At 36.6% G+C, this 27,551-nt stretch overlaps 1 protein-coding gene across 2 annotated transcripts in view; it reads left to right on the forward strand.

Annotated features, from left to right (window-relative positions):
• Positions 1-27,117, forward strand: part of nup58 (nucleoporin 58) — a 65,113-nt gene extending 37,996 nt beyond the window's left edge. Inside the window, exons 11-16 of one of the 2 annotated variants that reach the window (XM_043691975.2) lie at positions 1,011-1,129; positions 4,571-4,653; positions 13,217-13,415; positions 16,611-16,709; positions 22,277-22,372; positions 26,002-27,117. In XM_043691975.2, coding sequence (XP_043547910.1) covers positions 1,011-1,129; positions 4,571-4,653; positions 13,217-13,415; positions 16,611-16,709; positions 22,277-22,372; positions 26,002-26,177 — 772 coding nt within the window. In that variant the 3' untranslated portion in view covers positions 26,178-27,117. The remainder of the gene's footprint in view (positions 1-1,010; positions 1,130-4,570; positions 4,654-13,216; positions 13,416-16,610; positions 16,710-22,276; positions 22,373-26,001) is intronic. The other variant, XM_043691976.2, reaches the window with a different exon arrangement.
• The last annotated feature ends 434 nt before the right edge of the window (positions 27,118-27,551 follow it).

Here is a 27,551-nt window from a genome sequence, read left to right on the forward strand (position 1 = left end):
CCCTTCAACTTTATAGTTACAGACATGCTGTGCAAAGGAATTGCTAAGATCCCTTTGGAGGTACAAACTACAGTACCCTTTCTTCTGACATTTGAACTCTGACTTGAATGCTTGCAGTATTCAGTGATGTCCTATAACCAAATGTGTCAAATTGCAGGAAACACTTCAGGCACAAAAATTTAGGCTGAGATGGGAGAACATTTGCACCAAGCATCCCAAAGCTGTCCTCTGATCTTGTCTACTCAAAGTCATTGTAAAAATAGTGGGCGAAGTGAAACATATAAATATACTAGATAGGAGTAAACCATTTGGCCATTCGAGCTTGCTGTGCCATTCAGTATTATCATGGCTGATCATCCAACACCGTATCCTGTTTCCACTACCTTCTAATACTCTTTAATCTCTCTTGTCCATTGAATTATATCTAAATCCTTGAAAACATTAAATGTTTTGGCCTCAGCTACTTACTGTGGCAGATAATTCTACAGGCCACATTCCTTCTTGACAAAGCTGAGGCCTGCTGGTTTTGCTTTTTAATTTTAGGTAGTGCTGCTTAATAGAAACTTTGTTTTAAAAAAAAATGACATGTAAACTTGTCTGCTATTTACATTTGAAACACCTAAATTATTTTAACTCTGATGTTATAGGTTTTTGAATAGTCTCTCAGAATACACAGTTTCTAAATGTGTCCATGGCAAGATCGTCCACATGTTCCAAATACATCACCATTGAAGTTTCATCAGTTGTTTCCTGAAAACTGCCTCCTTCATCTTATTTCTTTAACCACATTCTCTCTACACTTAACAAGCTCTCTGTCTTTTTCTTAAGAAATATTATGGATTTAATCAGTGACACATCATGATTCTCCATTCGCTAACTGATTGCATTTAAGTTTAGCTAGTCAAGTAACTTTGTAAATTTTGTATATACAAGTAGTTATGCACATGAAAATAATCATATGCTACATTGAATTTCAACAGGCCTGCTAATTTTGAGTCATATTTTAACAGCTATTTCAGACAGCTGGTTGAACAGTTTGAAGTTCAGTTACAGCAGTACCGACAGCAAATAGAGGAACTGGAAAATCACCTTGCTGCTCAGGCTAACAGTTCACATATGACTCCACAAGGTTTGGCTTGTTTAAAAAGAAAAGTTTATTTTGTCACGTAAGGAAGCATGGTAGTGAATTATCTTGAATTATGTTTTTACCATTTTTCAGTCGAATATCTGACTACTATAAAAGATTTGTTCATTTGTAGTGAAATCTTTTTGCACTAGTGCGGTGCGGTATTGCTCTCCACCATCAAGCTTGAAATGTAAGCTTGGCATCACCAGTAATTTGTAATTTCAATTTAAGAAAGAGCAAAGGGTTAAGTGAAAAAGGAAATCCTATGCATTGAAACCACCCAACACCCACAGCTAAAACGTAAATGATAAACTTGCTCCAGATTTCATTGCACATATTGTAGTGCTGGAAGTGTAAAATATGGGCTTGACACTATCTGGGACAAAGTAGCTTGCTTGATTTGCACTTTAACCCCTCAGCTAACCCTAACCTATCTTCTCCAAGGCAATTAGGGATAGGTATACATGCTGTCCGAGCCAGCAACACTCACATCCCATGAGCAAGTGAAAAAACACTTGTAGTCTTAATTTCCATTTCTAGCATTAAGTAAGTACAACCAATACTGGAAGAAAAGAAAAACTGTTTGTATATAACAGTTGTCCCTTATTTTATATTTGCCCTTTTACTTTTCAGTCACCATTTTTAAAAAGAAACATCAATTTACATTGCTCGTGTCTATCACATTTTTTTTTATTGCTGAATAGTAAAATTTTGAAAATATTTTATTCCCATCCTTCTCTGAAGTATCTTTGCTATAATGCTTAATCACAATAGAGGCTGGTGGTAGGGAGCAGAATACAAAGTTTTGTTTTTATAGTAAATCATTGTTGATGTGAGCATAAGGGGTCTAGTTAGTAAGTTTGCTGATGACACCAAAATTGTAGGAGTAGTGGGCAGCAAAGAAGGTTACCTTAGATTACAATGGGATCCTAATCAGATGGGCCAGTGGGCTGAGAAGTGGCAGATGGAGTTTAATCTGGATAAATGTGAAGTGCTGCATTTTGGGAACGTGGGTAGATAGGATAGTGAAGAAGGCGTTTGGTATGCTTTCTTTTATTGGTCAGAGTATTGAGTACAGGAGTTGGGCGGTCATGTTGCAGTTGTACAGGACATTGGAATATTTTATGCAATTCTGGTCTCCTTCCTATCGCAAAGATGTTGTGAAATTTGAAAGGGTTCAAAAAAGATTTACAAGGATGTTGCCAGGGTTGGAGGATTTGAGCTACAGGGAGAGGTTGAATAGGCTAGGACTGTTGTCTCTGGAGCGTCAGAGGCTGAGGGGTGATCTTATAGAGGCTTGTAAAATCATGAGGGGCAGGAATAGGATAAATAGACAAAGTCTTTTCTCTGGGCTGGGTGAGTCCAGAACTAGAGAACATAGGTTTAGGATGAGAGGGGAAAGATATAAAAGAGACCTAAGGGGCAACTTTTTCATGCAGAGGGTGGTACGTGTATGGAATGAACTGCCAGAGGAAGTGATGGAGGCTAGTACAATTGCAACCTTTTAAAAGGCATCTGGATGGGTATATGGATAGGAAGGGTTTGGAGGGATATGGGCCAGGTGCAGGCAGATGGGACAAACTTAGGGTTGGGATATCTGGTCGGCATGGACGAGTTGGACCAAAGGGTCTGTTTCCATGCTGTACATCTATCTGTATGACTCTGTTATACGCCTTATGTGACCTCAAGTTTTGGAACTGAAGGGAGGTATTCAGCCCATCTTTAGCCAACAATTTATGGCAAGTGATCGGCACTGATGTCAGAGTTCACTGTATATTAATTAGTGTCTTCTAAAACCCTTAGCCATTCATTCAATAAGTTGGTTGGGAACAGGAAGGAATATTGTTGGTTTTGTACCCTTACTCCTTGCTTTTCCACAACTAGATATTTAAGAAAGATGAGACAAATTACTTTGATAGGGATTATAAGCAAATACATTTAGCATTCATGTGCACAAGTCATTGAAAACTACTACTACTCTGAAAGACTAAGAGAATGTTGCCCTTTATCTCAAGGGCATAACAATTAAAAGGTGATATTTCGATTATACAGAACCTTGATCATACCCTTATTGATGTATTGAATTTTAAATATCAAACATCAAGACTGGTATACTTCTTGCAATAGATACAATGCTGATTCACCAGATTGATACCAGATTAAATAGTGAGTTGAGATCCTTTGAATTTAGGAGGTTAAGCGGTGAATTAGTTGTCATACTAAAAAGTTTTTCAGAATTCTGTTGAATTCTGATCACTCTATTTCAGGCAATGTTGTCAAAATGCAAGAAGTGTAGCTATGAGGAAAAATATAGATAGGTTTGGGTCGTCCTCTTTTGAATAGAGGCTGTATGAAATATAATTGAAGTGTATAAAATTATGAAAAGCATAAATCAGCCTATTTCCCATCAAAGAAAAGTCAGTAACAAGGGGGGCATAGATGGAATATAATTGATTTAAGGTGGAGTTGAGAACTTTATTTTTTACCTACCAGATGTGGGTCTGGAACACTGTCTGAAATGGCACTGAAGGCAGAAAATTGCACTTAATATGCACTTGAATGGACCTTGCCCACAAACGGTACAGATTGAGAGTTGGAAAGTGGGATTAGATTGGCCAACTCTTTGTGGTGGCATGGACATGCTGGGATAAGTGGCTTTCTTCTGTGTAAAGTCCTGGAAATATTCTTAAGCAAAACTTAACTGTATTTGCTGAATAGAGAATTTAATTAGCAGAGAATGTTTAAACAGCGATCTGTGTGTTTTTACTGTCATAAACATATTCTGCAGTTTAAAAGTATTTTTGTTTCCTGAATTTAAGGTATATCAAAGCTAATATGAAAGAATTTTCCTCTTTCTTTGCTTCCCATTAACAACATTAAGCTCAGCCAGATCATAAGTGATGACAAACTGTGAAGTTTCCATTTTCTCAACACTGCCTTTTGTCAATATTTCTTGGGAGTTGAGAACTAATAAAACTTAATTGTGGCAGTTGCAGAGAAATTGGCAGTAGAGACCAAACTCCTTGGAGAGGTGAATCCTGCTAAAACAGCTTAGAAAAAGGAACTATTTCAGCAAATTTTAAATTATTTATGCTTGTGTATCTTTGAGGCAAAAGGAACCCTAGTTTAGTTGCTGCTCAAATAATAACTACCCACCCCCTTGCCCCAACAGTCCCCCAGACCTTGACTAGGGCAAAAAAATCAGGCTGCTAATCAGTGACATTCTTGTGAAATGAATAGGTGTTCGTGATAGAATTGTACTTAACAGTTGTTTCCTTCACAATAAAGTAGCAAGCCATTGCTTGCACTTGAATACTGACAACTTGGATAAGTTTTTAAAACATACATATGGAACCACACCAAAGGTGTTGAGAACATATGATAATAAACTTTGAGTTAATAAAGGATATTTTGATTGTTTAACCATTTTTGTCATTCCTGCAGATTTGTCTCTTGCAATGCAGAAAGTATACCAGACTTTTGTGGCTTTGGCTGCCCAACTCCAGTCAATTCATGAAAGTGCAAAGGTAGGGCTTGAATTTGCATATTATAATCTTCAAAATTCTTCTGAAAATTAATATTCTTGAAGAATGGATATTGGTTGCCATAATCTTTAGGGGGTGCTTTGTTCAGTTGGCTAGATGGCTTACATTCAGAATCATGCCTGTAACTTGGGTTCAGTTCAGATTCCATCTTGTTTTGCACCTGAGAGTTGAAGGCAGTGGCAAACCAAGAGTTACAAAATAAAATTGCCAAGAGAAAGGGCACAGGCTGAAACCGCAGTCTGAATAATATGCTCATTTATGTTTCAGCATACTTTCATGAACATAACTGATAATTTTTGCAATAACTATGGCAGGGAATTAGTTCAGATAAAGAAAATATTGCTGAGGTTGGATTTAATATTTAATTGTCTATTAAAATCCATGGGTTTCTCATAAAATTCAATTTCAAAATACATTTTAAAAACCCATCAACAACCGAGTTGGTACCTGAAGGTGTTTCTGTGGTAGCAATTCACATGACATGAAATTGAAAACTAATTTAAAAATCACACAACACCAGGTTATAGTCCAACAGGTTTAATTGGAAGCACTAGCTTTTGGAGCGACGCTTCTTCATCAGGTGATTTCACCTGATGAAATCACCTGATGAAGGAGCGCTGCTCCGAAAGCTAGTGCGCTTCCAATTAAACCTGTTGGACTATAACCTGGTGTTGTGTGATTTTTAACTTTGTACACCCCAGTCCAACACCGGCATCTCCGAATCTTGAAAACTAATAGTAGCTACAGTATCTGACTGGCCACACTTTGTCAACATTTCACATTCTTGCTACTGAGGAGCTCTACAGCAAAGATTTGTTCAACCCTCAGGCTTTGAGTATCAGTTCACATGTAAGTTACATCAGAATGCTTTTTTTTTAGTGTTAAACAGCTGATTTCAAACACTTACAATGCTAAATATATAAAATATCACAGCCACTTTAAAAGTGAAGACTTTTTACAGGAACCCAGTGTTTCCATACATTTTGAATAATGCAGAATCATAAGCACTAACTGTGCAGGGCCTCCAAGTTCTAATGCAAGGTGGATTCGTGGTTAGCACTGCTGTCTCACAGCACCAGGGTCCCAGGTTCAATTCCAGCCTCAGGCAGCTGTCTGTGTGGAGATGGCACATTCTCCCCATGTCTGCGTGGGTTTCCTCCGAGTACTCCGGTTTCCTCCCACAGTCCAAAGATGTGTAGGTCAGGTGAATTGGCCATGCTAAATTGTCCATAATTATTAGGTGCATTAGTCAGAGGGAAATGGGTCTGGGTGAGTTACTCTTAGGGTCAGTGTGGACTTGGTGGGCCGAAGGGCCTGTTTCCACACTAGGGAATCTAATCTAATTGCTTTTATTTCTAAAAAGCTGTGAGAACCATTCAAAGAACTGAGGATTTACTTCATCTTGGGAACATAGGAAATGGTCATCCTTTCTCCTGGAGTCTAAGTTATTCAAAACACTTCAACTTATTTTTTCTGTCAACCTTACGAACCATTTCTTTAGATAAAATTCAGTGGTCAGCTCTTTATGAACAAACACCAATGATTTAAATAGGATTTGATAACAGTACATGAGGAGAAACTGTTTTCAGTACCAGAAAGATCAGTAAATAAATGACAGATTTGAGGTAAATGTGCAAACCTGCAAAGGCAAAATATTTTATGCGTTTTTTTTATTTTTGAAAGCTATTGGAAGCAAATTTAGTAATAACTTTGAGAAGGGAATCTGACAAATACTTTGTGGCAGCTTGCAAAGCGAGGAAAGAATGGGGCAGTGAAGCTAATTGGATTGCCCTTTCAAAGCGCCAACATAGGCATGATGAGAATCTCCTTCTTTTGTTTCAAATCATTGTATCATTTCTTATGTTTTTGGCTATATTTATTTTTGGGAAGAAAGAAATTGATTTTGCATACAATTAATCCACACAGTACAATCATTCGAAATTCTGATTAATTTATTTTCTGTGCTATTGCACAAGGCTAGCAAGACCCAGTGCTAGTTTATTTTCTAAATGGGGAGAAAATTCAGAAGTCTGAAGTGCAAAGAGATTTGGGGGTTCTAGCCCAGGATTCTCTCAAGGTAAATTTACAAGTTGAGTCAGTAGTTAGGAAGGCAAATTCAGTGATGGCATTAATGTTGGCCGGATTTGAATATAAAAGCAGGCATGTGCTTCTGGGGCTCTATTAGGCTCTGGTCAAGCCACATTTGGAGTATTGTGCACAGTTTTGGACCCCATATCTCAGGAAGGATGAGCTGGCCCTAGACCATGTTCAGAGGACATTCATGAGAATGGTCCCAGGAATGAACATTTTAACATGAGGAATGTTTGAGGACTCTCGATCTATACTCAATGGAGTTTAGAAGGTTGAGGGTGGATCTGATTGAAACATACAGAATATTGAATGGCCTGGACAGAGTAGATGATGGGAAGATCTCTCCATTGATTGGAGAGACTAGGATCCGAGGGCACAACCTTAGAGTAAAGGGAAGACCTTTTAGAACAGAAATGAGAAACGTCTTCAGCCAGAGAGTGGTGAATCTGTAGAGTTCACTGCTCCAGAAGGCTGTGGAGGCCAGGTCATTTAATATATTAAAGACTGAGATAGATAGGTTCTTGATTGTCGAGGGGATCAAGAGTTATGGGAAGAAAAAGGTGAATGGGGTTGACAAATGTGTGAGCCATGATTGAATGGTAGAGCAGACTCAGTAGGCTGAATGGCCTAATTTCTGGTCCTAAGTCTAATGTTCTTATTCTATTCTAAATCGAGATGAGCTGGGGGGTGGAATGCATTAAATGGTGCAAAAGCATGGCATGAAGTTGTGAAGAACCAACAGAAAATGGGAGTTAAAGATCAAATACTTACTTTTTCGTGGAGAAACTCCCTGAAACGAAACCTCACCCAATCAGGGTTTATATGTCCTTTTTTAAATTAAAACTTTAGGGAAGATTATTCCTAGGTGGATTCTTCATAGCAGTGCTTAACCATTCAGCATCTTGTTTTCCTCATACATGTGGGGAGATGGTGCAATAGGGATAATGAACTGGACTCATAATCCAGAGGCTTAAGATAACGCTTTGTAGACTTGGATTCAAACTTCACCATGGTAACTGGGGGAGTTTGAATTCAGTTAATAAACATTCCAATCTTAAGGGGTGTAGGTTTGCTCACTGAGCTGTAGGTTTGATATCCAGACGTTTCATTACCTGGCTAGGTAACATCATCAGTGGCGACCTCCAAGTGAAGCAAAGCTGGTGACTTCCTGCTTTCTATTTATATGTTTGTCCTGGATGGGATTTCTGGGGTTTCTGGTGATGTCATTTCCTGTTTTCTGAGGGGTTGAAAGATGGTATCTAGATCTATGTGTTTGTTTATGGCATTGTGGTTGGAGTGCCAAGCCTCTGAGTTCTCTGGAATGTCTTTGCTTAGCCTGTCCCAGGATAGATGTGTTGTCCCAGTCGAAATGGTTTTTTTTTCAATCCGTGTGTAGGGCTATGAGGGAGAGGGGGTCGTGTCTTTTTGTGGCTAGCTGGTGTTCGTGTATCCTGGTGGCTAACTTTCTTCCTGTTTGTCCTACGTAGTGCTTCTGCCACAAACACTACGTAGGACAAACAGGAAGAAAGAGCCTCAAGTAAGTGGAAAAATCTATCTGATTCACTCATGTATTTTTAGAAAAAGAAATCTTCAGTTCTTAATTGGTCTGGTTAAAGTGACTCCAGACTCTGTGATTGACTCGCTAACTAGTCAGTTTAAGTGCAATTAGAGATCTGCTACAATTGCTGACCTTGTTAGTAATGCCCGCAAACTCATAAAAGAGTAAAGGAAATAGTGAAATGTTGGTCTCTTTAAAATTTGATACCTTTCCAGTGCTGATGAATCTGAGACAAAAATTTTCTGCAGCATGTTACTTTTTCTTCAGTAAAACATAAGGTTATGAAATAATAATCCCTAGTTTGAATTAGAATTTGAGACCAGGCAGTTTTCAGTAAAATAGGAACTCTTTACTTAGGAAAAGGCCATTCAGTCCCTTAGGAGAAGGCCATTCAGTCCTTCCCACTGATGTATGCCTCCAACAGTCCCATTTTTCTAACCACACTGTGACCTTTTGGGATATTTCTCTAACTGCATCTGCTGTAATATGCTGTTCCTACTGAACTTGCTTGCCACATACCCTTCCTCCTTTTTTTTATTCCCCCCTTTTTCCTTTAACCTATCTTTGCTTCTTTTTCCAATCTCTTCTCTCCTTTTTTTTTCCTATAATTCTTCAACTGTCATCACCAGCTCTCCCACCCTCTTATTTCCTGTTGTACTCCAGTATTCCTCTCCCTCATACTCAACTTGACCAATTGGTAGGTTTTGGTCTTACTCGCCGTGTGAAATGCCGCACAGAATTGGCTAGTCTTAATATGAACAGCAAAATAGTGCGGATTGGCTGCATCTTTCTTCATGTTTTAAATTCCCAATCTGTACGACTTTAAGGAAATACTATTCAAAATACTGATACCTAACCAAAAATGTGGAAAGTAGTTGCTTGCTCCTTAAAACTATAAGGTGTAGGGGCAGAAATAGGTCATGCGGTCCATCAAGTCTGCTCCACTATTCAGATGAGATCATGGCTGATCTGGTGAACCTCAACTCCAATTTCCTGCCTTCTCACCATTACGCAGATTCCTTTACTAATGTTTTTTTTTAAATCTCAATTGTGAATATGCTTAATGACCTGGCCTAGACAGCTCTCTGTGATAAAGAATTACACGGATGACTTCGGCTCAGAAAATATTTCTCCTCATATCTGTCTTAAATGGGCAACCCCTTATTCTGAAGGTATGCCTCTGGTCCCTAGATTCTCACAGTAGGGGAAACAACCTCCTGCGTCTACTTTGTCAAGCCTCCTAAGAATCTTGTATATCTCCCATAAAATCTCTCATTTTTCCAAACTCTAATGAATTCAAGCTCCACTTACAACCTACTGTACCTCTCCTGAAAAGAGAGTCTCTCCATTCAAAGAATCAAGCTCGTGAACCTTTTCCAATAGCAGTATACCTTTCTTTAGATAAGGGGAGCACAACTGCTCATAATATTCAAGCTGTGGTCTGACTAGTGCCTTTTATAGTTTCAGCAGATGTTCACTATTTGTAAAAAGTGAAATAAAGAAGAACAAATTGCTGGAGAAACTCAGCAACTCTGGCAGCATCTGTGCAGAGAAAAGTTAATGTTTTGAGTCCAGTTACCCTTGTTGTGGTTCTGTTGGCCGAGCTGGGAATTTGTGTTGCAGACGTTTCGTCCCCTGTCTAGGTGACATCCTCAGTGCTTGGGAGCCTCCCGTGAAGCGCTTCTGTGATCTTTCCTCCGGCATTTGTAGTCGTTTGAATCTGCCGCTTCCGGTTGTCAGTTCCAGCTTCTTCTCCAGTTACCCTTCTTCAGAACTGATAGCAGCTGGTAGGCAAAGAGATAATTATGCTGCTGTCAGGTAGGAGAGAGTGAGTGAGAGAGAGTGTGAGAAATTAGCAGATATGAAAGACGGAGCCCAGAGAGAGAAAATTAGGCAAGCAAAGGGAATGTTGATAGTAAGGCAGGGAGGAAGAAAAGCTGGCTTGGTGGTGATAGGGTGGTAATCAGTAGATAAATGTGGGCTGACTGTGTTGAAAGCAACCCAAGTCATGATGGGACCTAGGGTGTAGAGATGGCTAATTGACAAGGCAGGAGATGTTGATGCTCTAAAGTTGTTAAACTTGATGTTGAGACCTGACAGCTGTAAAGTTCCCAAGCAGAAGATAAGGTGTCCTGGCAGTTTCTGTTGAGCCTCACTAGAGCACTGTAGCAGACCTGAGACTCTCATGTTGAAATGACAAGCTACTGGAAGCTCCAGGTCATTTTCATAGACAGAACCTGGGTCTACTGCAAAGTGATCATCCACCAGGCACTAATTTTATACTCCATTCCCTTTCTTGTATTCTATCTGGCAAATGTTTGTTCCCTCTCATAACCTGTCTATATCCCTCAGCAGACTCATAGTGACATCCTCACAACTTGCCTTTCCAATTATTTTAGTCATCCGCAAACATGGCAGTGATACATTCATGTCCCTCATCTAAGTTGTTAATATGCATTGTAAATAATTGTGGCCCCAGCACTTATCGCTGTGGCGCTTCACTAGCTACAGGTTTAACATCATGGGTACTTATGGTTCTTTTACCTTTTCAAAATCCAAATATATTACATCTTCTGATTTAATTTTCTTTCTTTACTCCTTGTTACTTCTTAACAATCTTGAATAAATTTGTTAGGCATGTTTTTCCTTGAAGTCCATGCTGAATCTGCTTGATTTTATTATCTATTTCCAAATGTTTTGCTATTATATCCTTTATGATAGATCAACACTTTCCCAATTATAGATGTTAAGCTAGCTGACCTGGACTTATCTGTTTTTTGTGTGCCCTTTTCGAATAAGGGTATAACATTGGCAATTTTCCAAATGTCTGGAACTTCTCTCGAATCTAAGAGTTCTTGGCGATTACTGCCAGTGCACCCACTATCTCTGTGTAGCTCCTTTTAATTTTCAGATGCAACCTGTCAGGTTCAGAGCACTTAAACTGTCTTTTAGCCCTGTTGGTTTCCTGAGAACATTTTTCTCTAGCGATTAATTAGTGTGTATATTTCCTCCCACCCACTTGACCCCCCCCCGCCGTTTATTCAGTACTTTTGGGAATGCTCTTAATATCCTCAACATTGAAGAACAATGCTAAGTATTCATTAAATCTATTATTCCTGCTTCATTTTTATTTCCCCACTCTCGTTGTCCAAGATAGCTATATTCACTTTGGCCTCCTTCCTTTTATGTATTCAAAGAAGCTCTTGCTATCTGTTCTTGTATTATTTGCTAATTTGTCCTCATAGTTTATATTCTTCCTTCTGTTCAACTTTTGGTTTTGAAGCTTTCACAGTCCTTTGGTTTGCCACTAATCTTTGCCACCTTTTGCTTTTCTCTTTCAATTTGATAATATCCTTAACTTGATTAACTAGTTTATTCCCCTCCTAGAATCCGTTGTCCTTACTGGGATATATCTTTGCTGTGACTGCTAAAGTATTTTCTGGCATTCCCTTTCCTAGCCTGCTCTTGCCAACTCACCCTTTATTCCTTTGTAATCACACTTATTTGAGTTTTTTTACACCTAAGTTTTTCAATCTCCAAACTGAATGCTAAAATCTATCAAGTTTATGATCAGCGTTCCCTCGGGGATTTATCACGCTGAGATAATTATCAAACCTGCCTCATTATACATTACCAGATCCAAAACAGCCTGATCCCTGGTTGGATCCACAAAAGATTGTTCAGAAACTATCACTCTAAGAATTCCTCCATGTGGCTACCTTTGCCAATTTGATTTTCCCAATCTACATGAAGATTTAAGTCACCTATGATGTGTATTCTACCTTTTTTATATGCCCTCATTATCGGACAGTTACTGTTAGGGGTCTATGGATTACTCTCAACAGTGCCTTCTTGCCTTGTTATTTATTTCTTAACTCCATCCATATGGATTCTAAACCATCCAACTCAAAAGCTTTTCTAGCTCTTGTACTTATTCCATCACATACTAACAAAGCTTTCTCATCACCCTTCCTTTCTTGTCCTATTTGAAAAGTCACATACTCCTAAATACTTAATTCCCAATGTTGATTTCCTTGAAACCATGTCTCTGTAGTGCCTATAAGATCATACCTATTAACCTGTACTTGTGCTGTTAATTCATTTAATTTGTTCCAAATACCTCACACATGGAATTAAAGAATCATTAATTTTTCTTTTTTGCCATTTTGTCAACCCCTGAGACTATTTGTTGCTGTTTCTTATTGTAGCCTGCAAGCCCTTTTTTGCTTTGTAAGCCACACTTGCAGAGCACAATATCGAGTTCCCTACTTTAACACTCTACTACCACCACTAGTTCCTATTTCATTCTCTCACTTAAATGGCTTCCTGTGCCACAATATCATTGTCATTGTCCCTACTGTACTCCTTCTTGCCCACAAAACTGCAAGAAACTTGTAACTAAGACAATTGCAGGACAGAGACACTTTAAGAGCTGCCCCTTGAATTTCCATCTCTGTTTCACCTACATTCATATCCTCCTGTCCTTGATTATAGTCCAAGTTTGAATTGCCTAATCTAAGGGCTATGTGCACCTTCTGGAGCAAACTCCAATAACTTGCCCTCACCTGACGCAGTTAGAAGTTAGTTTATTTAATGTTTAACCAAATAACATAGAACTTTAATGTAAATGTAATAACAGAAGATTCGTCACAAGTATGATTTGATGTGTTAGTTCTGCAAATGCTTGTGACATTGCTGATGTTGCGCACTTGTCTTTGTGGCATAGATGCATTTATGAATGATCAAATATTGTAATATCCTTTTTCTTAGGTCTGCAATAAGTAATATTTCTTTAATTCTACTTGTTTCAACAACAAAGTAAGCTGCCTTTATTTTACTCTGTGCAGTATCATTTGAATTTGAGCAGTGGTGAAACATGAGATTTCTTTTCTTCAGATTTTAAGAGAACAGTATCTTGGCTATCGGAAAACATTCCTTGGAGATGCTACTGATGTCTTTGAAGCAAGGCGTGCTGAAACTAAGAAATGGCAGAATGCTCCACGCGTTACAACTGGGCCAACTCCCTTCAGCATACCAAATGCAGCGGCAGTTGCCATGGCTGCAACATTATCACAGCAGCAACAGCCTGCTACAGGTCTGAATGTCTTCAAGTTATAGATGAATAGTGTTGAGACAAATATCTGGTTAAAATGGGTCATACCATATAGTGAATAAATATATTACTCTTTATTGTCTTCCTGGATACATCTCCATGGTCTTACTGCTGTATTAGAAAGCAACTAAGACTTTGTACTTTTTTTTGTATTTAAATAAAATGATCAAGATTAATTATTGATACCTGCATATATAACTACCAGATCATTATTATGCAGGGTATGCAAAGCAATAATCCTAAACTGCAAAGTACTTAATCTCTTAAATTGATGTTTCAAAGATCATTACTGCTACAGTAATTTAGAAAATGTGAAGTGACTTTTTATACTGTAACCATGACTAAGAATTTAGTTTGATGTGACCAGTGAGGTTTTTTTCAGTGTTGAATTGTTGAGTCACCAACTTCTGATGATAAATTTCAGCAAATATGAAATATTTATTAGAATTAATGTTTTTGTTCAAAAAAACTTGGTTAATATTTAAACTCCAGAGATGGCTAATGGGTGAATTTCAGCCATATATAGCCCTGAGTGTGTTTGATTGGATTTTGCTTTGATTAACCTATAGGCTTGATACTACTGAAGGATGCCATTTCATACCATATCCACTATATTTATACAATGATATATGTTTTCACTACTTTAATTCATGAGCAAGTGTTGTATAATATATTGGTATACCAATGTACTCTCCAAAATGTAATTTATGCTTAGGCTCCCCAAGTGGTGCATTCCTAATCTGAGGTAAAAGGTGCCGAGCAGAAGTTAGACACCTTTTCCACAAGGATTTCGTTGGGAATGTGACTCATTCTAAATTGATTGCTCCTGCAGCCCTCCTATCATAGGCTGTGACAGATCAGATGCCATTTTTCTTTGGCACACTGGGTTGGTGGGAATTTTAAAATAGCCTTGATTATTTTTGAATGAAATGTTCCTTAGTAAAAATTGCAGATTCCCATTGCAGGTGCTATATCCAAGTAGAAACAGGTGTCAGAAATACAAAATTAAACTGGCTTTTATTTTAGAATCGAAATGTCAGGGATATAATTTTGAGAAAATAGTGAAAAAAGATACTTTGAGTATAACTTTTGGGAAGGTGTAACAAAAAAAAAGTTCTACAATAGTATTAATACATGTTGGTCTCTTTTAATAAGTAATGAGGCTCAACAAAAAGTAAATTATGTTTACAGAAGAAACAAAGTAAAGGAGTACTTAACCAGTATTAATGTGCTGCATTTTCTTATACTTGCACCATAATTAATACGGTTCTGCCTTGTTTAGCATATTCCAGAGCAGCATTTAAAATGCAAATAACTGAATTTGCCAATCTCAGCTAAGTAATGTTTGTTTTGTACAGTTTTTAAATATTTATTAACTTGATAACTCTCCCTTTTTGCCCCCACCAGTAAAACTGGCTGGTTAGTATGTGATATAAATGAAAATGAAGGATCTTTTAAATAAATGTAAAAGAATACAAATATTTGTTATTAACCAGTGTTAACAACAATATAAACATTTTAAATTAATTTAAGATGGTAAAGTATTTAGAAAATGAGGCTGCTAGAATAATATGCAGGTAAGTTGGTGCACTTATCATGTGCTATATTTTGATCAGAAAATACAATTTTTATAACTTTTGCTTTCTGATGAAGCAGTAATAAAATTGTCGTTCTAATGAAAACTGAAATGTCTTAAACGCCAAAAAAAACACTTCTGCCCAGTATTGTAATGTTGCAAGCACTATGCAACACTATTTCTTTTTATATACCAACACAGTGCCACAGTTGCCTTCCAAATAACACTAGATTATGACACTGGTTTGATTATGAAATCAGTCTTTGTAAACTATATATTATATAATACTACCATATCTGTAAACTTGTGTTAAAAATCATTTGTGCGTTTGACTCTTATCGTTGTTCTTCGAAATCTATATGATGCAAAGAGACAGTGTCTGTTTACTATGACTTAAAGATGGCTGAATTTTTGAATACTAGGAAAGATCAAATTTGCCTAAAATTCTACTTGAATCATCTTTTAATGTTCCAACAAATGTTTTAAAAAGGTAGATACTAGGATTCTGTATAAAAATTGCAGTTGTGTAAGAATTATTGAAAGTTTTAAAATGAAGCCCAAGTCGGTGCACATGATACTGTCTCTTTACTTAAGAATTTGACCCATAATTTGCTTATATGTCTTCTGGCTTTTCTTCTGGCTTAATTTACATTTTTCTATTTCTCTACACTAAATTCTCTCTCTGAAACTTGAAGGTCTTCTAGAATATCAGAATACAAAAGCAATATTATGTTCTACCTTTTTAAGAAGAGAAAAATAAGTAGTGTATTTGAACTGTGAAAAGTATGGATGTGTTAAATCTACATTTGGAGTGTAAATTCAGTGGTGCCTTTTCAAATTGCGCACGCAAAGAAATTCACTTCTCATTTGTAACTGCCTTGAACTTGAATGATTTATTCCCTTGGTTTATAAAAGGTTGCCTAATTTCAAACTGTAGTGCACTAAAATGAAGATAATAGCAGTAATGGTTTAAAAAATGAAATTGCATTGTTATGTTGCCATGTAATTGAGATGTTTCAAAACTAAACAATAAATTGAGCCATGAAAGATTTTATTGTCTTGCTTCTTTATGTATTTTGTTCATTTTAAAAAGTACTACTAAATTGATTTACAGTTAAGTGTAATGCATGTGTAAAATCTGCCAACATATAAAATTGGGGTTTGTCACTGGATATGAATTGTTGATTTAAAAAGTAACACTTAGAACATCATTAACTTGTGCTGATCATGCATACTATGCTACCACTACATTTTATAAAAATATACAGAGAAATTGGTAGATAGAAAGCTTTATTAGGTTTTTATGAAATTCACCTTACACATTACTAAAGTGGGTAATTTTGCTCAAATACAGTTGACTTAAAATTTGAAATAAATTGAATATGTATCTATATTTTAACATTTGATTGCTTAATAGTTTTCAATCTAGTTCTAAACGAATTATTTATAACTTTAAGTCTGGTTATTTCCAGTTGATGCTCTTGTCCATTATCTCAACAATAGCAAATATAAAAAATGTTCACATTGGTGAGTTTTATATATACTTATTCAATAAAACTATGTCGAAGAGTAAGGCAAATTTTCTGGTTTTTCTGTACTAGGACCGCAACAACCTCTGGGAGTTAATTTTGGAACACCATTCGCCACATGTATTGGTGCAGGCTTGCAGTCAAGTGGCTTAGGTTCTACAAATCTTGGAGGTACAATTTTAAAATCTTCCTAATATACGTTTCCATTTTAATACTTAAAAATGTTGGTTTTCAGATGCACTGAATCAATTACTGATGAAAATAAACCTGAAATGTACAGTTTCCTTCCAAGAGACACTATAGTTTTTTTTGAGAAAGTAAATAATAATTATTTAAAGGAGATGTTTGTTACATTTGATCTGAGTCATGCATGAAGTTGTTTGATATGTCATGCATCTAGAATTTAGGTGAGGAGCTGCAATTTCAGTATGGATTTTCAAAATAATAGACCTTATGTTAATGGTTCTACTATCTTTCCTCACCTCTCATTTTCTGCAGCCTCCAACCGCGCCCCCCCCCCCAACTCCAAATTAAATCTACGTGAGTTAAAATTTATCGCTTGAACTTATTATTAGGCTAAAACCTCAATTTGGACTGGTTTTAAATATTTCATAGGAACATAGTTACATTATCAGTTACAGATTGATCTCAAGTAAATGTCCTCCCCTGCCACCAGGAATTTGCAGAATCTCAAATTTAATTTAGTATAAGATATATCTGCAAAGGTATATTCTAGAGAATTCAGTTAATATTTTGGGTTTAGTGACCCTTTGTCAGGACTGATTTCTCTCTACAAATACTGCCAGACCTGCTGAGCTTTTCCAGCAATTTCTGTTTTTGTTTCTGATTTCCATCATCCGTAGTTCTTTCGTCTTTTTTTTTAAACCGTCTGTAGGATTCTGACTAAAGAAGTCCAGAATATTCGCATCAATTTGTTTTGTTGGTCAGATCTTTGAGATATTAAATTGGAGTCTACAATTTTTTTAAAATGGTTTCTTAATCTATTGTAAGGATCAATCCTCCTGTACATCGTAGATATGGTGACAGTATTACATATTATAGGATAGTTAACATAAGTCAAGCCATCTCAACATAACTACTATACTTAATCCAGTTAGAGATAATGTTGGTTGTTTTTATTTTAATTGGAAAGAAATGTAATGGAACAACTTGATTGGATATATGCCCCAGCTTTCAAATTCACCTAGGAGTAGATGTTCAGAATATTCAAATCTATCTGGAAATAAATTTAGGAAATGAAAATATTTTATGAAAATTATACATACAATCCCAGTATAATGTTGCAGTTTTTTTATTGTCTCTGCTTTTGAGAAGAAACCTTGTTGAGACTTTAAACTCTTTACGCCAGAGATAGCTACTGTGCTGTAACTCAGCCATGGAGGCTAATTTTATAAGGAATTTCTTTTGTTACTGTTGTCTGAGTTAAAAGATAGCTCCTTTTTGTTTATTATCTTATGACTTGCAGAAGTCTTGATGGCTCAATGTTTTTATTCTAAGTATACTTGTAGTGCAAGGGTGTTATGTGGTTTTTCTTTTTTTTCCTGTGCTTGCTTGTTTCAGTCTTGGTCTTTGCAAAGATTCAGATTCTATTTAGGCATTTGATAATTTGTACTCCCTATACTAAGTTTCTTTTAAAACTATTGCAATATTCATCTGATGATTTCCTTTTTCTTGAATACTTTGTAGCTTTGTTGAAAATCTGTCCTCACTATTTTGAAATCCTATTTCTTTTATTGCAGTTTCATATTCCTATATAACTATTTGTGCTGATAGCTTACCAACCTAACATATGTTCCCTCATGTACATTGCAAACCTGTTTTTGTGTTTCTTGTAGTCCTCCTTAGTGTGCTTCTATCGGAATGGATAAGCTTCCTCTTCTAGTATTATCAAATGCATGTTCTCCTTCATGCACCTTTATTGCTTTGCTTGCTTATGTATACCATTGCCAATGTATTTTGAAACCCTCCCCAACCAAAGTTAAAAATCACACAATACCAGGTTATAGTCCAACAGGTTTAATTGGAAGCACACTAGCTTTCAGAGCGACGCTCCTTCATCAGGTGATCGCCTCATGAAGGAGCGGCGCTCTGAAAGCTAGTGAGCTTCCAATTAAACCTGTTGGACTATAACCTGGTGTTGTGATTTTTTTTTTTTAACTTTGTACACCCCAGTCCAACACCGGCATCTCCAAATCACTCCCCAGCCACAATACTGAAACTTCCTGCAATGACTTTGGTCCCTATCCTGTTGAGGTGCATACTTATCCCTTATTGAATAAGGGCCTCCTGCCACAGAACTAGTCCCAATGTCTGAAGAATCTGAAGCTTTTCCTCCTGCACCATGCCTCAAACCAGATTTTTATTCTCCCAATTTTCCTCTTGCTACTCGGTGAGGCAAGGCATGACCCCAGCTGACTGTCAAGCTCAAAAGTAACGACTTTGACTTTGAGCAGCTGGGGCCATAGTTCAGTCCATATTTGGGAAGATGGGTTGAGATGGATGTGGGCCAGCCGCATCCAGAGGCAGCCATGGAAGCAGGCATGTTCTTTGCTCAAGTGGTCAATCTGTTGTAATAAATTATTCATTTAATAACAGTACTCAGGAACTTTTAATGATGAAGCAAATTAAAACTGCTAGTAGAGCTAGCTAATGGCTTTTGCTCGTGTACATCAGATGGTCTGTGGTTCAGTGCACTCCAGGAGTGGGTGTCTGCTTTGTCTCCAATGGTAATGTAGAGTAAAGGCCACAGTCAGATCAGCCATGATCTGAATGAATGGCAAAGCAGGTTAGAGTGGCCAAATTGTCAGTCATCCTAATTTGCATGTTTGTTTTATTTAAATGAAAGATGAAGTGACTGCAGCTTTTAGTCAAAGGCTGAGAATTCAAATTACTTAAAGGTTTATTTTAAGTGTTGTGATCTTGAGTCTTCCCTTTAGCATTTCCAGCTCCTTGATAAAATTGCAGTTCCCACACAAGTGGGAACTTTGAAGCAACAAAGTGATCAATTTAAACTCAACATGTGTTTCAAATGGCCTGGCCAAATTTGGAACTTCTGCCTGTGCAATTCATAGACTGTCCCCTTTCCCTCTGTTGGCAAAAATGGTATCTTCCAGAAATGGGAATAGGGCTTTTGCATCTTATTCCTGACATGTACACATGTACTCCTTTTTAAACATTTCTTGAGTTATCCCAACTCAGCAAATGGCCATCTGCTCTGAGTGACTGACTGGCTTATGAAGAAGTTATACACTACATTTATCAACTTTTGATTCCAACACATTTGAATTATCCTTACGTATTTGTGTGCAGCTAGCTGATTTGTTTTAACAGTGAGGGAAAACCATTGATTTTAAATGGATTATCACAAGTTGATGACAAACCTAGGGCATTCTCTGCTTCAGTTCATGTTCTAACTCTAAGATGTTTGCTTGTTGCTTTTCTCAAAGCATGAATTTTCTTTCCATGACCAAAATTATTAAATAAACATTTGAACCACCTAAAAGCATTTACTGATTGATTTGTAGAATTCTCTGGAAAATTCTCAGATCATCATGGCTCAGCTTTTGTTTAATGGTGCAGTTTCCTCAACTGTCTCAACATATAAATGATTGTCATTGTCATTGTAATGATTGTGTGTTATCTGGAGTACAGATCGATTAGATGATCATTGAAAGTGTCTGGCAAAGAACGTGTTTTCCTGATTTCTAACTGAAGTAGATGAAAGGTAAAAAAGATGGAAGGGAGAGAAAATCTAAAACTGAAATTCAGAGAAAAGGAAATACGAAAATGTAAATCCATTTTGTAGTACATTGAATGTTACACTTTAAAACAGCAGCTGTTAGGTGACCCAGTGCTAATTTACATTGAGGGTTTAGTGGAAGCACTCAGAATGCCCACCCAAATCTAAAATACAGAAAATAGTTTACAAGGGGAAGCAAATAGGAAAAAAAATTGATTCCATTCTTTGTTTCATTTCTTCACACTTCTTACCCTTTTGGAGAGTATTGGTGAGATGCTGAAAGGGTCACTAGGCTGAATGTCCAAAATCTATTTGAACTGCTTATTGAGTCTTTTATGAAATGGAGTGGGGCATGTGCCTAGTACAAGTCTCAGAGGCAGGCTTCCTAACTTATTGTGTCTCAAGACCTCATTGCCTCCTGATAAGTGGAAAGTGAAATGCTGAAAGAGGATGGAGATTTTTTAAGTGTGTTACTTGTATAGGTTTATAAAGTTCTTGTACAATTTTAAACATTTAGGTTTGGATAATAGTAAACTGTGAACGGCACATGAAAGCATTAATTCATAAAGTTTTTAAATGCCATTTAAAATTCCCACACTTTGAAATAATTGTCATGTTTTATGATCTATCAGTTTTCAAATATTTCACTTTTTTTCCTACTATCTCCATTTTCAATCAATTCCAACATTGTTAACAGAGCATTAAAAACAATATGAACTGCGACTGATTGTGAAACAGAAAAAAAATACTGCAAATGGCAACAATCGAAGGAAGGTGGACTGTTGGAAAATCAAACTCCATGAGGAATCACCAAAAATTGTTATGTTGAAGCCTAAAACACTAAACTTGGTTGTCTTAAAATTTTAAGTTTACAAAATATCAACAGTTATACAAAGATTATAAACAACTTGTGACTATAATGTTGGGGTCGTTTAGCTCAGTTGGACAGATAGCTAGTTTGCATTGCAGAGTGTGACACTGGCAGGATTCAGTTTCATACCAACCGAAGTTTCCATGAAAGACCATCCTTCTTGACCTCTTCCCTTTGCCGGTGGCATGGTTAAACCACCACCAGTCATCACTCTGTCTAAGAGCAGTCCTATGGCCCTATGGGACTATGATGGCTTTACCTTGGCACAAAAATGCACTTACTTTCTTTGTTTAAAAAAAGAAAGAAAACACTATCACTGTATTCTAACAGATGAAAGGCTTAACAAACAATCAATTTTTCAATGTATAATTTCAGTTACATCAAATTGCAAATTTTTGCTATACATTCTGTGTTACGGTCGAGCCATCCACTATCACCTGATGAAGGAGCGCCACTCCAAAAGCTAGTGTGCTTCCAATTAAACCTGTTGGACTATAACCTGGTGTTGTGTGATTTTTAACTTTGTACACCCCAGTCCAACACCGGCATCTCCAAGCCGGTGATGAAAAAAACATCAGTTGTGATCGACATGCAAATTCACCCAGTCTGGAATCATTGCTTTTTAAAATTATAATTATTTAAGTCATGCATTTTTTAAAAAGACACATGATAGAAAGTCAATATTCTCGTTATCTCCACTTTTCTTTCACTTCCTTTTTTTTCCCCTCGGTAATTTTTTCCTTGTTAATTTTTTCCTTGTTTTACACAAACATGTTCCCCAATGTCATCATGGTACTTTGGTACAAATGCTTTAAAGACAATTTTTTTTCATTTATATTTTTGTCTACTTTTCAGTGTATGTTATGTAGCATATTTGCTATTTAGTTTATCAACCTAGGAAAGCATTTTTAACCCCGTTCTCAGAATTTTGATTTTTGCTGAGAAAGACTCCACATGAAATACTGAGTTGTTTATTTCAGCTGCTGTTTTTAATGGAGTTTTGTAAATGTAAACTTGGTCCATTCCCATTTGGTTACATGTTGGGTTTGCTGTATAACTTCTTCAACAGCATAAATTATATTAAGTATACAGTACTTATTCTTGTAGGATTTGGAGGTACTTCTGGCTTTGGAAGTAATACTTCAGGCACCACCTCATTTGGATTTGGATCAACCAATAAGCCCTCAGGAAGCCTCAGTGCAGGTTTGTTTGTAATTTTGTATCTGTCAATGTTCATCCGTGGGTATGATGATCAGGAATTCTAGTAACTCATTTCTGCATAATATAGCAGAAAGCATTTGAATTTTCAAATGTTTTGATGAAAGAATTGAACATTCAAATCCTAATCCAATGTGGGTCTGTTGCACTTGTACTGGATAATTTTTATGATGCCAAAATTGTATTGCAGTGACACTAAATGTCTAGATTTTATCACCTTTATGAACAATGCCATCAAAATATTTTGACAGTGCCTTTTTTTCTTAAACCACTTGCCATTTGAGATAAGTTGTCTCAAAGAAGACATTTCAATATCTCAGAATCTGTCAATTGAGCAAAATGCTATTTCATGGACAGACTATTAGACTAGAATTCATCTCCCTTGCTTTCAAGTGGCCCTACAAGTCTCTGCTCTAATTTACATGGTGATCATGCTTGGATAAGCAATGATAATTTAGCCGATGCTTTTCTGGTAAGATATTACGTTGAATTCCTCCACCATCCAATTGCACTTTTGAAGATCTCTAATTTTACAGTACAAAAAGAAGCTATTCAACCCATTATGTCTGCACCAGGGCCCAGAAAGATCTCTGCAGCTAATCCCATTCCGAAGCTCTACCTCTGTAACCTCTGAATTCATTCCTTTCAAATATATATCCAGCTCTCTTTTGAAACCTCCTATGAAATCTGCCTCCACCACTCTCCCAGACAGTGCATTTCAAAGCCTAAAAACTCGAAGTAAAGAAGTTTCTCCTTTATCTCTGTCCTAGCCCTCTTGCTAACAGTCTTGAAATTGTAACCCCCTGTTACTGACATATCAACTGGTGATTCTGTTAATATGCATCTAAATTTGGATTTAAGTAAAGGGGATATATAATTCTCGGATGGGAGCTTTTACGTTTTGGATATACAAAGCCTTGTGTGGATATTTTGGTTCAATTTGGAGATTCTTGAAGAAAAATAATGTAACATGGAAACAGGGTTTGCAAATGGGATTAAGACACACACTGAGGCAGATAAATACCAACAATGACTGTATGTACCAAAGAACACATTTGTGCTGTAATTGCCATGTAATTTCACAAAAATAAGCATGAAGATGTGTTTGTATGGGTCCCAGGCCACAAACTTCCTAAATAGTAAAGAATATATTTTCCTCTGTTCATTGTTATTGAAATGTTGGTATTTTAGTTGGAGTAATGAAATTTCAAAAATAATCTACTATCTATCCAGCATTGTACACTTGTCTGTTGCGGTTGTAATATTTTTAGTGCTGGGTCATGGGTCCATGGATGAGTTTGGATACTACTATTCATTGCATTTAATGGAGTTTGTTGAAAATACTTTGAGAATATCAATCCAAATGCTTCTAAGTAGCACTGTGGCTTTGTCATCTTTCATTGAGGATTTGAAGTCCTTGATTTTCTTCTTGATGCTCATTTTGCATCTAAATAGGATTCAATGCTCCTGGTCAGGGATGTTATTTTGTTGTTTTCAAAATAATTACAGCACGGTAGACCATTTGGCCCATCATGTCTGCCTAAATGAGCAGTGTTTTTGCCATTTACCTCGCCTTCTCCCTGTAAACGTGCATATTCATCCTTTTTGGATAATCTAATTCCTTTAATGCCTTGAGTGCACATTCCAAACCTTAACCACTTACTCTGTGAAAGCATTTCTCTTTATGTCTCCATTGCTTCTGCCAATTACCTTTTCCCATTAGGGACACCGATTTAACAGGTTTCTTCCCCATCTACTCTGTCCAGACCTCCCATGATCTTGAATACCTTCACCAAATCTTCTCTCAACCTTTTCTTCTTCTTCAAGGAAGTCCCAACTTCAAAATCCATCCACATAACTGAAGTTTTTCATCCATGGGACTATTCTTCTGATTTTGTTTTCTGCATTCTATCAGTTGTCTTCACATTTGAAGTAAATATGTTTAACATAACCTCCTTTTACAGATGTATGATGATATTTGGTTTCCCAGCATTTGCTGTTTAGTGCTTACAGTGGAGAATTTGGGAGGCTTCTTGCTGAAACAGAGAACAAACAGTGCACAAGTTTTTGTGACTTTTTAAAGCACATTCCCCTGAATGTTGGGGGAGGAGATGCAGTTTTAAGGCCTGCCTTTTGTGTAGTTTACACACAAACACGTTCTAAGTCACATGCTGCTGTTCTCTAAAAATTCAAAACTTTGGGAAGTCAGAGGGTGGATAATCTGTGGAACTTGTTGCCTTAAGGTTGTGGAGGCCAAGTCATTGTATTTAAGACAAAAATAGATTCTCGATTGGTATGGGGATCAAGAGTTACAGGGCAAAGACAGGAGAATGGAGTTGAGAAACATATCAATCATGATCAAATGGAGGAGCAGACTTGATGGGCCACATGGCCTAATTTTGCTCCTATGACTGACGGAAGGCAGTGATTTAGTGGTAATATTATGCAACTAAGACTTCAGAATTCCAAGGTAATTTGAGGACACTAATATGAATCCCACATGGTAGTAATGATGAAATTTTAATTCTATCAAAGTCTGAATTAAATATGATTGTCATTCAAAACACCTCTGGATCATTGGCTTTCCTTTAAGAAGGAAAGTCTGCCATTCTTATCTGATCTGGCCTGCATGTGACTCCAGATCTACAGCAATGTGGTTGGCTCTTAATAATGACCTCTGGGCCATGGGTTGGACAGTATATGCTGGCCTAGCCAGTGATGTGTTATCCTCCCATTGGTTTGGAGCTTCTAATCAATATCTTTTCTTGTTGCACTCCTTTTTTCCTGCAATGGTGTACTGTCAATTTTTTTCCCTTGATGGTTATCTTCTATCATCTTCAACATTATCCTCTATTCAATCTTCATCAATACTAGTACTATTGATACTAGTAAATATTAAGTCTTTTATTTGTAGCAATGTTTTCTTAGTTATGTTTAAACTTATGTTAATGAATTGCACACATTGTCTGAATTTATATGAAACTCTGAATAATGGCCATTGCTGAAGATTGTTTTCTCCAAAAACATTATATTTGTGCCATGCTGTTAAATGTCTCAATTACCATAAATTACTGGATTTTTAAATTCTAAAGATTTTTTCATAATATTTCAGCTTCCGTCTCCAGCGTACGTGTGTTGTAATCTTTATTTTGTTCCATATAAAACTTCTTTTAAAAAATGATTTGGGTTTGGTGCTTTTCACCTCCTGGCTGCATTTGACACTTCATTAATATGATTGGCCTCTTGGACAGTCTGATTACATAACTCAATGCGCCAATCATTTGCGTGGCAAGAGAAGTGAATGAAAAATCAGGGTCATTATCTTGAGTATTCAAAACTTGAAATAAAACCAGATCCATGGAATACTGGCATTAGATCTATGTGTTTTTTACACTCTATTAGCAATGTGTTTCCTTTTTAAAATCAAAATCCCCTTTCTGTATTGCTAAGACAAATTTTATTAAGTGTAATGATTGCATTTGTAGTTATTTAACACTTGCAGTTTAGCAAAAGCCAGGATGGAGACAAGGAACCTACTTTAAACCTGTTAATATTTGCATGGATGTTGTCAATTACTTCATGAGTAGTTTTTGTTTTTGTTTTCCTTGTGCAAGGCTTTGGCAGCTCAACCACATCTGGATTTAACTTCAATAATCCTGGGATCACAGCATCTGCTGGCCTGACTTTTGGTGTGTCCAATCCTTCCACATCAGCCTTCCCCAATAATCTAGGGACACAGCTTCTGCAACTGAAGAAACCTCCAGCTGGAAATAAACGAGGCAAAAGATAGGGAATTGTCAGTGTGGGAAAGGGAATATATTTTCTTAAATTAGGCATGATTCATGTGGTTCTATGTCCTAAAAATGTTTTTTTAATAGTTGTAGATATAAAAATACCAACAAATAGAACGTTTATATTTCAGCCGGGGAGCTTTAACCAGAAATTCCTTTGTTTCTAAAAGGATTCTGATAATGATCAGTTTTAACAATTGAAGATTATATTTTTGAAAGTAAAGCAAGATGGATTGTGTACCTGGATAATTTCATATGCATAGTTGTATCTGTTTTCTACTTCAGGAATTGATCACAAATGTATCTAAGAACAGCTGCTATGTAAGTGAATTTGAACCATGGGTGCTGCAGATGTCTGCATAACTGCAAAATTCATTTGTGTAAAGTCAGCAATGTATATGTTTTAATATGGAAATTTACAACTATTATTTCCTTTAATCATTGCACTTTTTTTATACAGTAGGTACTGCCCAATATTTGTCTTCGCAGCAAAAAGAATTGAATGTCTTACTTTTGATGAGTTGTTAAGGTACTTTGAAGAAAGCTTTAGTAGTGGTGACTTTCCTTTAACACATAGTCAATGTCTATTTTTGTAAGCTAAGGGATACTGCTATTGAATGAATGCCTTTTGTTAGAGAGAAGGGAAATTGAGATTTGCTGATTTGGATGAGATGCCACGGGATGTCCTGAATTTTGTTGTGTGTATGTATTTGCATGAGGTCCTGCATTCATTTTTCAGTGACTTTTGAAGGCCAGATCTAATGAAAATTGTTTTCATTGTGACTACACATTTATTTATAACATTTGTTTCAAAACTGCAGTGAAATAGTCACTAAAATTCCAATGTATTTGAAGATTGTAAGTTTTGGATCGGAAGAAAATTGAATTGTATTTCAAGAAATATGATAATTTGGATTAAAATAAAACAACTTTCACATGGTTTGTCTTGCTGTATTTTAATGAGTTCTACCCCAAAAGTTGAGAATAATTACTTTACTGACCAGACACTCATTATGCAAATTTACCTGCACTTTATCCATTCATTGAGGAAATAGAAAATTGCCACTTGGGTAGTGTATTGTGCTTTTATGGTGTGGATAGTCATGAGAGAAGCAGCTATAATCCAATCAGCATCAAATGATGGAGCAGGTAACAAGCAGCTTACTGCTGCTCATAATTTTCACATGCACGTAAATTAATTTGCATGTCAAAATTGCAGTTTTACAAGTTTTTTACTTCAAAAGGCTTTTGGCACATCTTTCTTCACTTGACCAGTCTGAAATGTCTTTCCAAGGAAACCTCTTATTTCAATTCTGCAGCATCACTCTCTGAACTCATTTAAATCAATCAATTAATCTTCACTGGATTCCCGT

The sequence above is a fragment of the Chiloscyllium plagiosum genome, unplaced genomic scaffold, assembly GCF_037043375.1.
Source record: "Chiloscyllium plagiosum isolate Xiang-an unplaced genomic scaffold, Cpla_swu_hap1 HiC_scaffold_6, whole genome shotgun sequence".
Classification (NCBI taxonomy): domain Eukaryota; kingdom Metazoa; phylum Chordata; class Chondrichthyes; order Orectolobiformes; family Hemiscylliidae; genus Chiloscyllium; species Chiloscyllium plagiosum.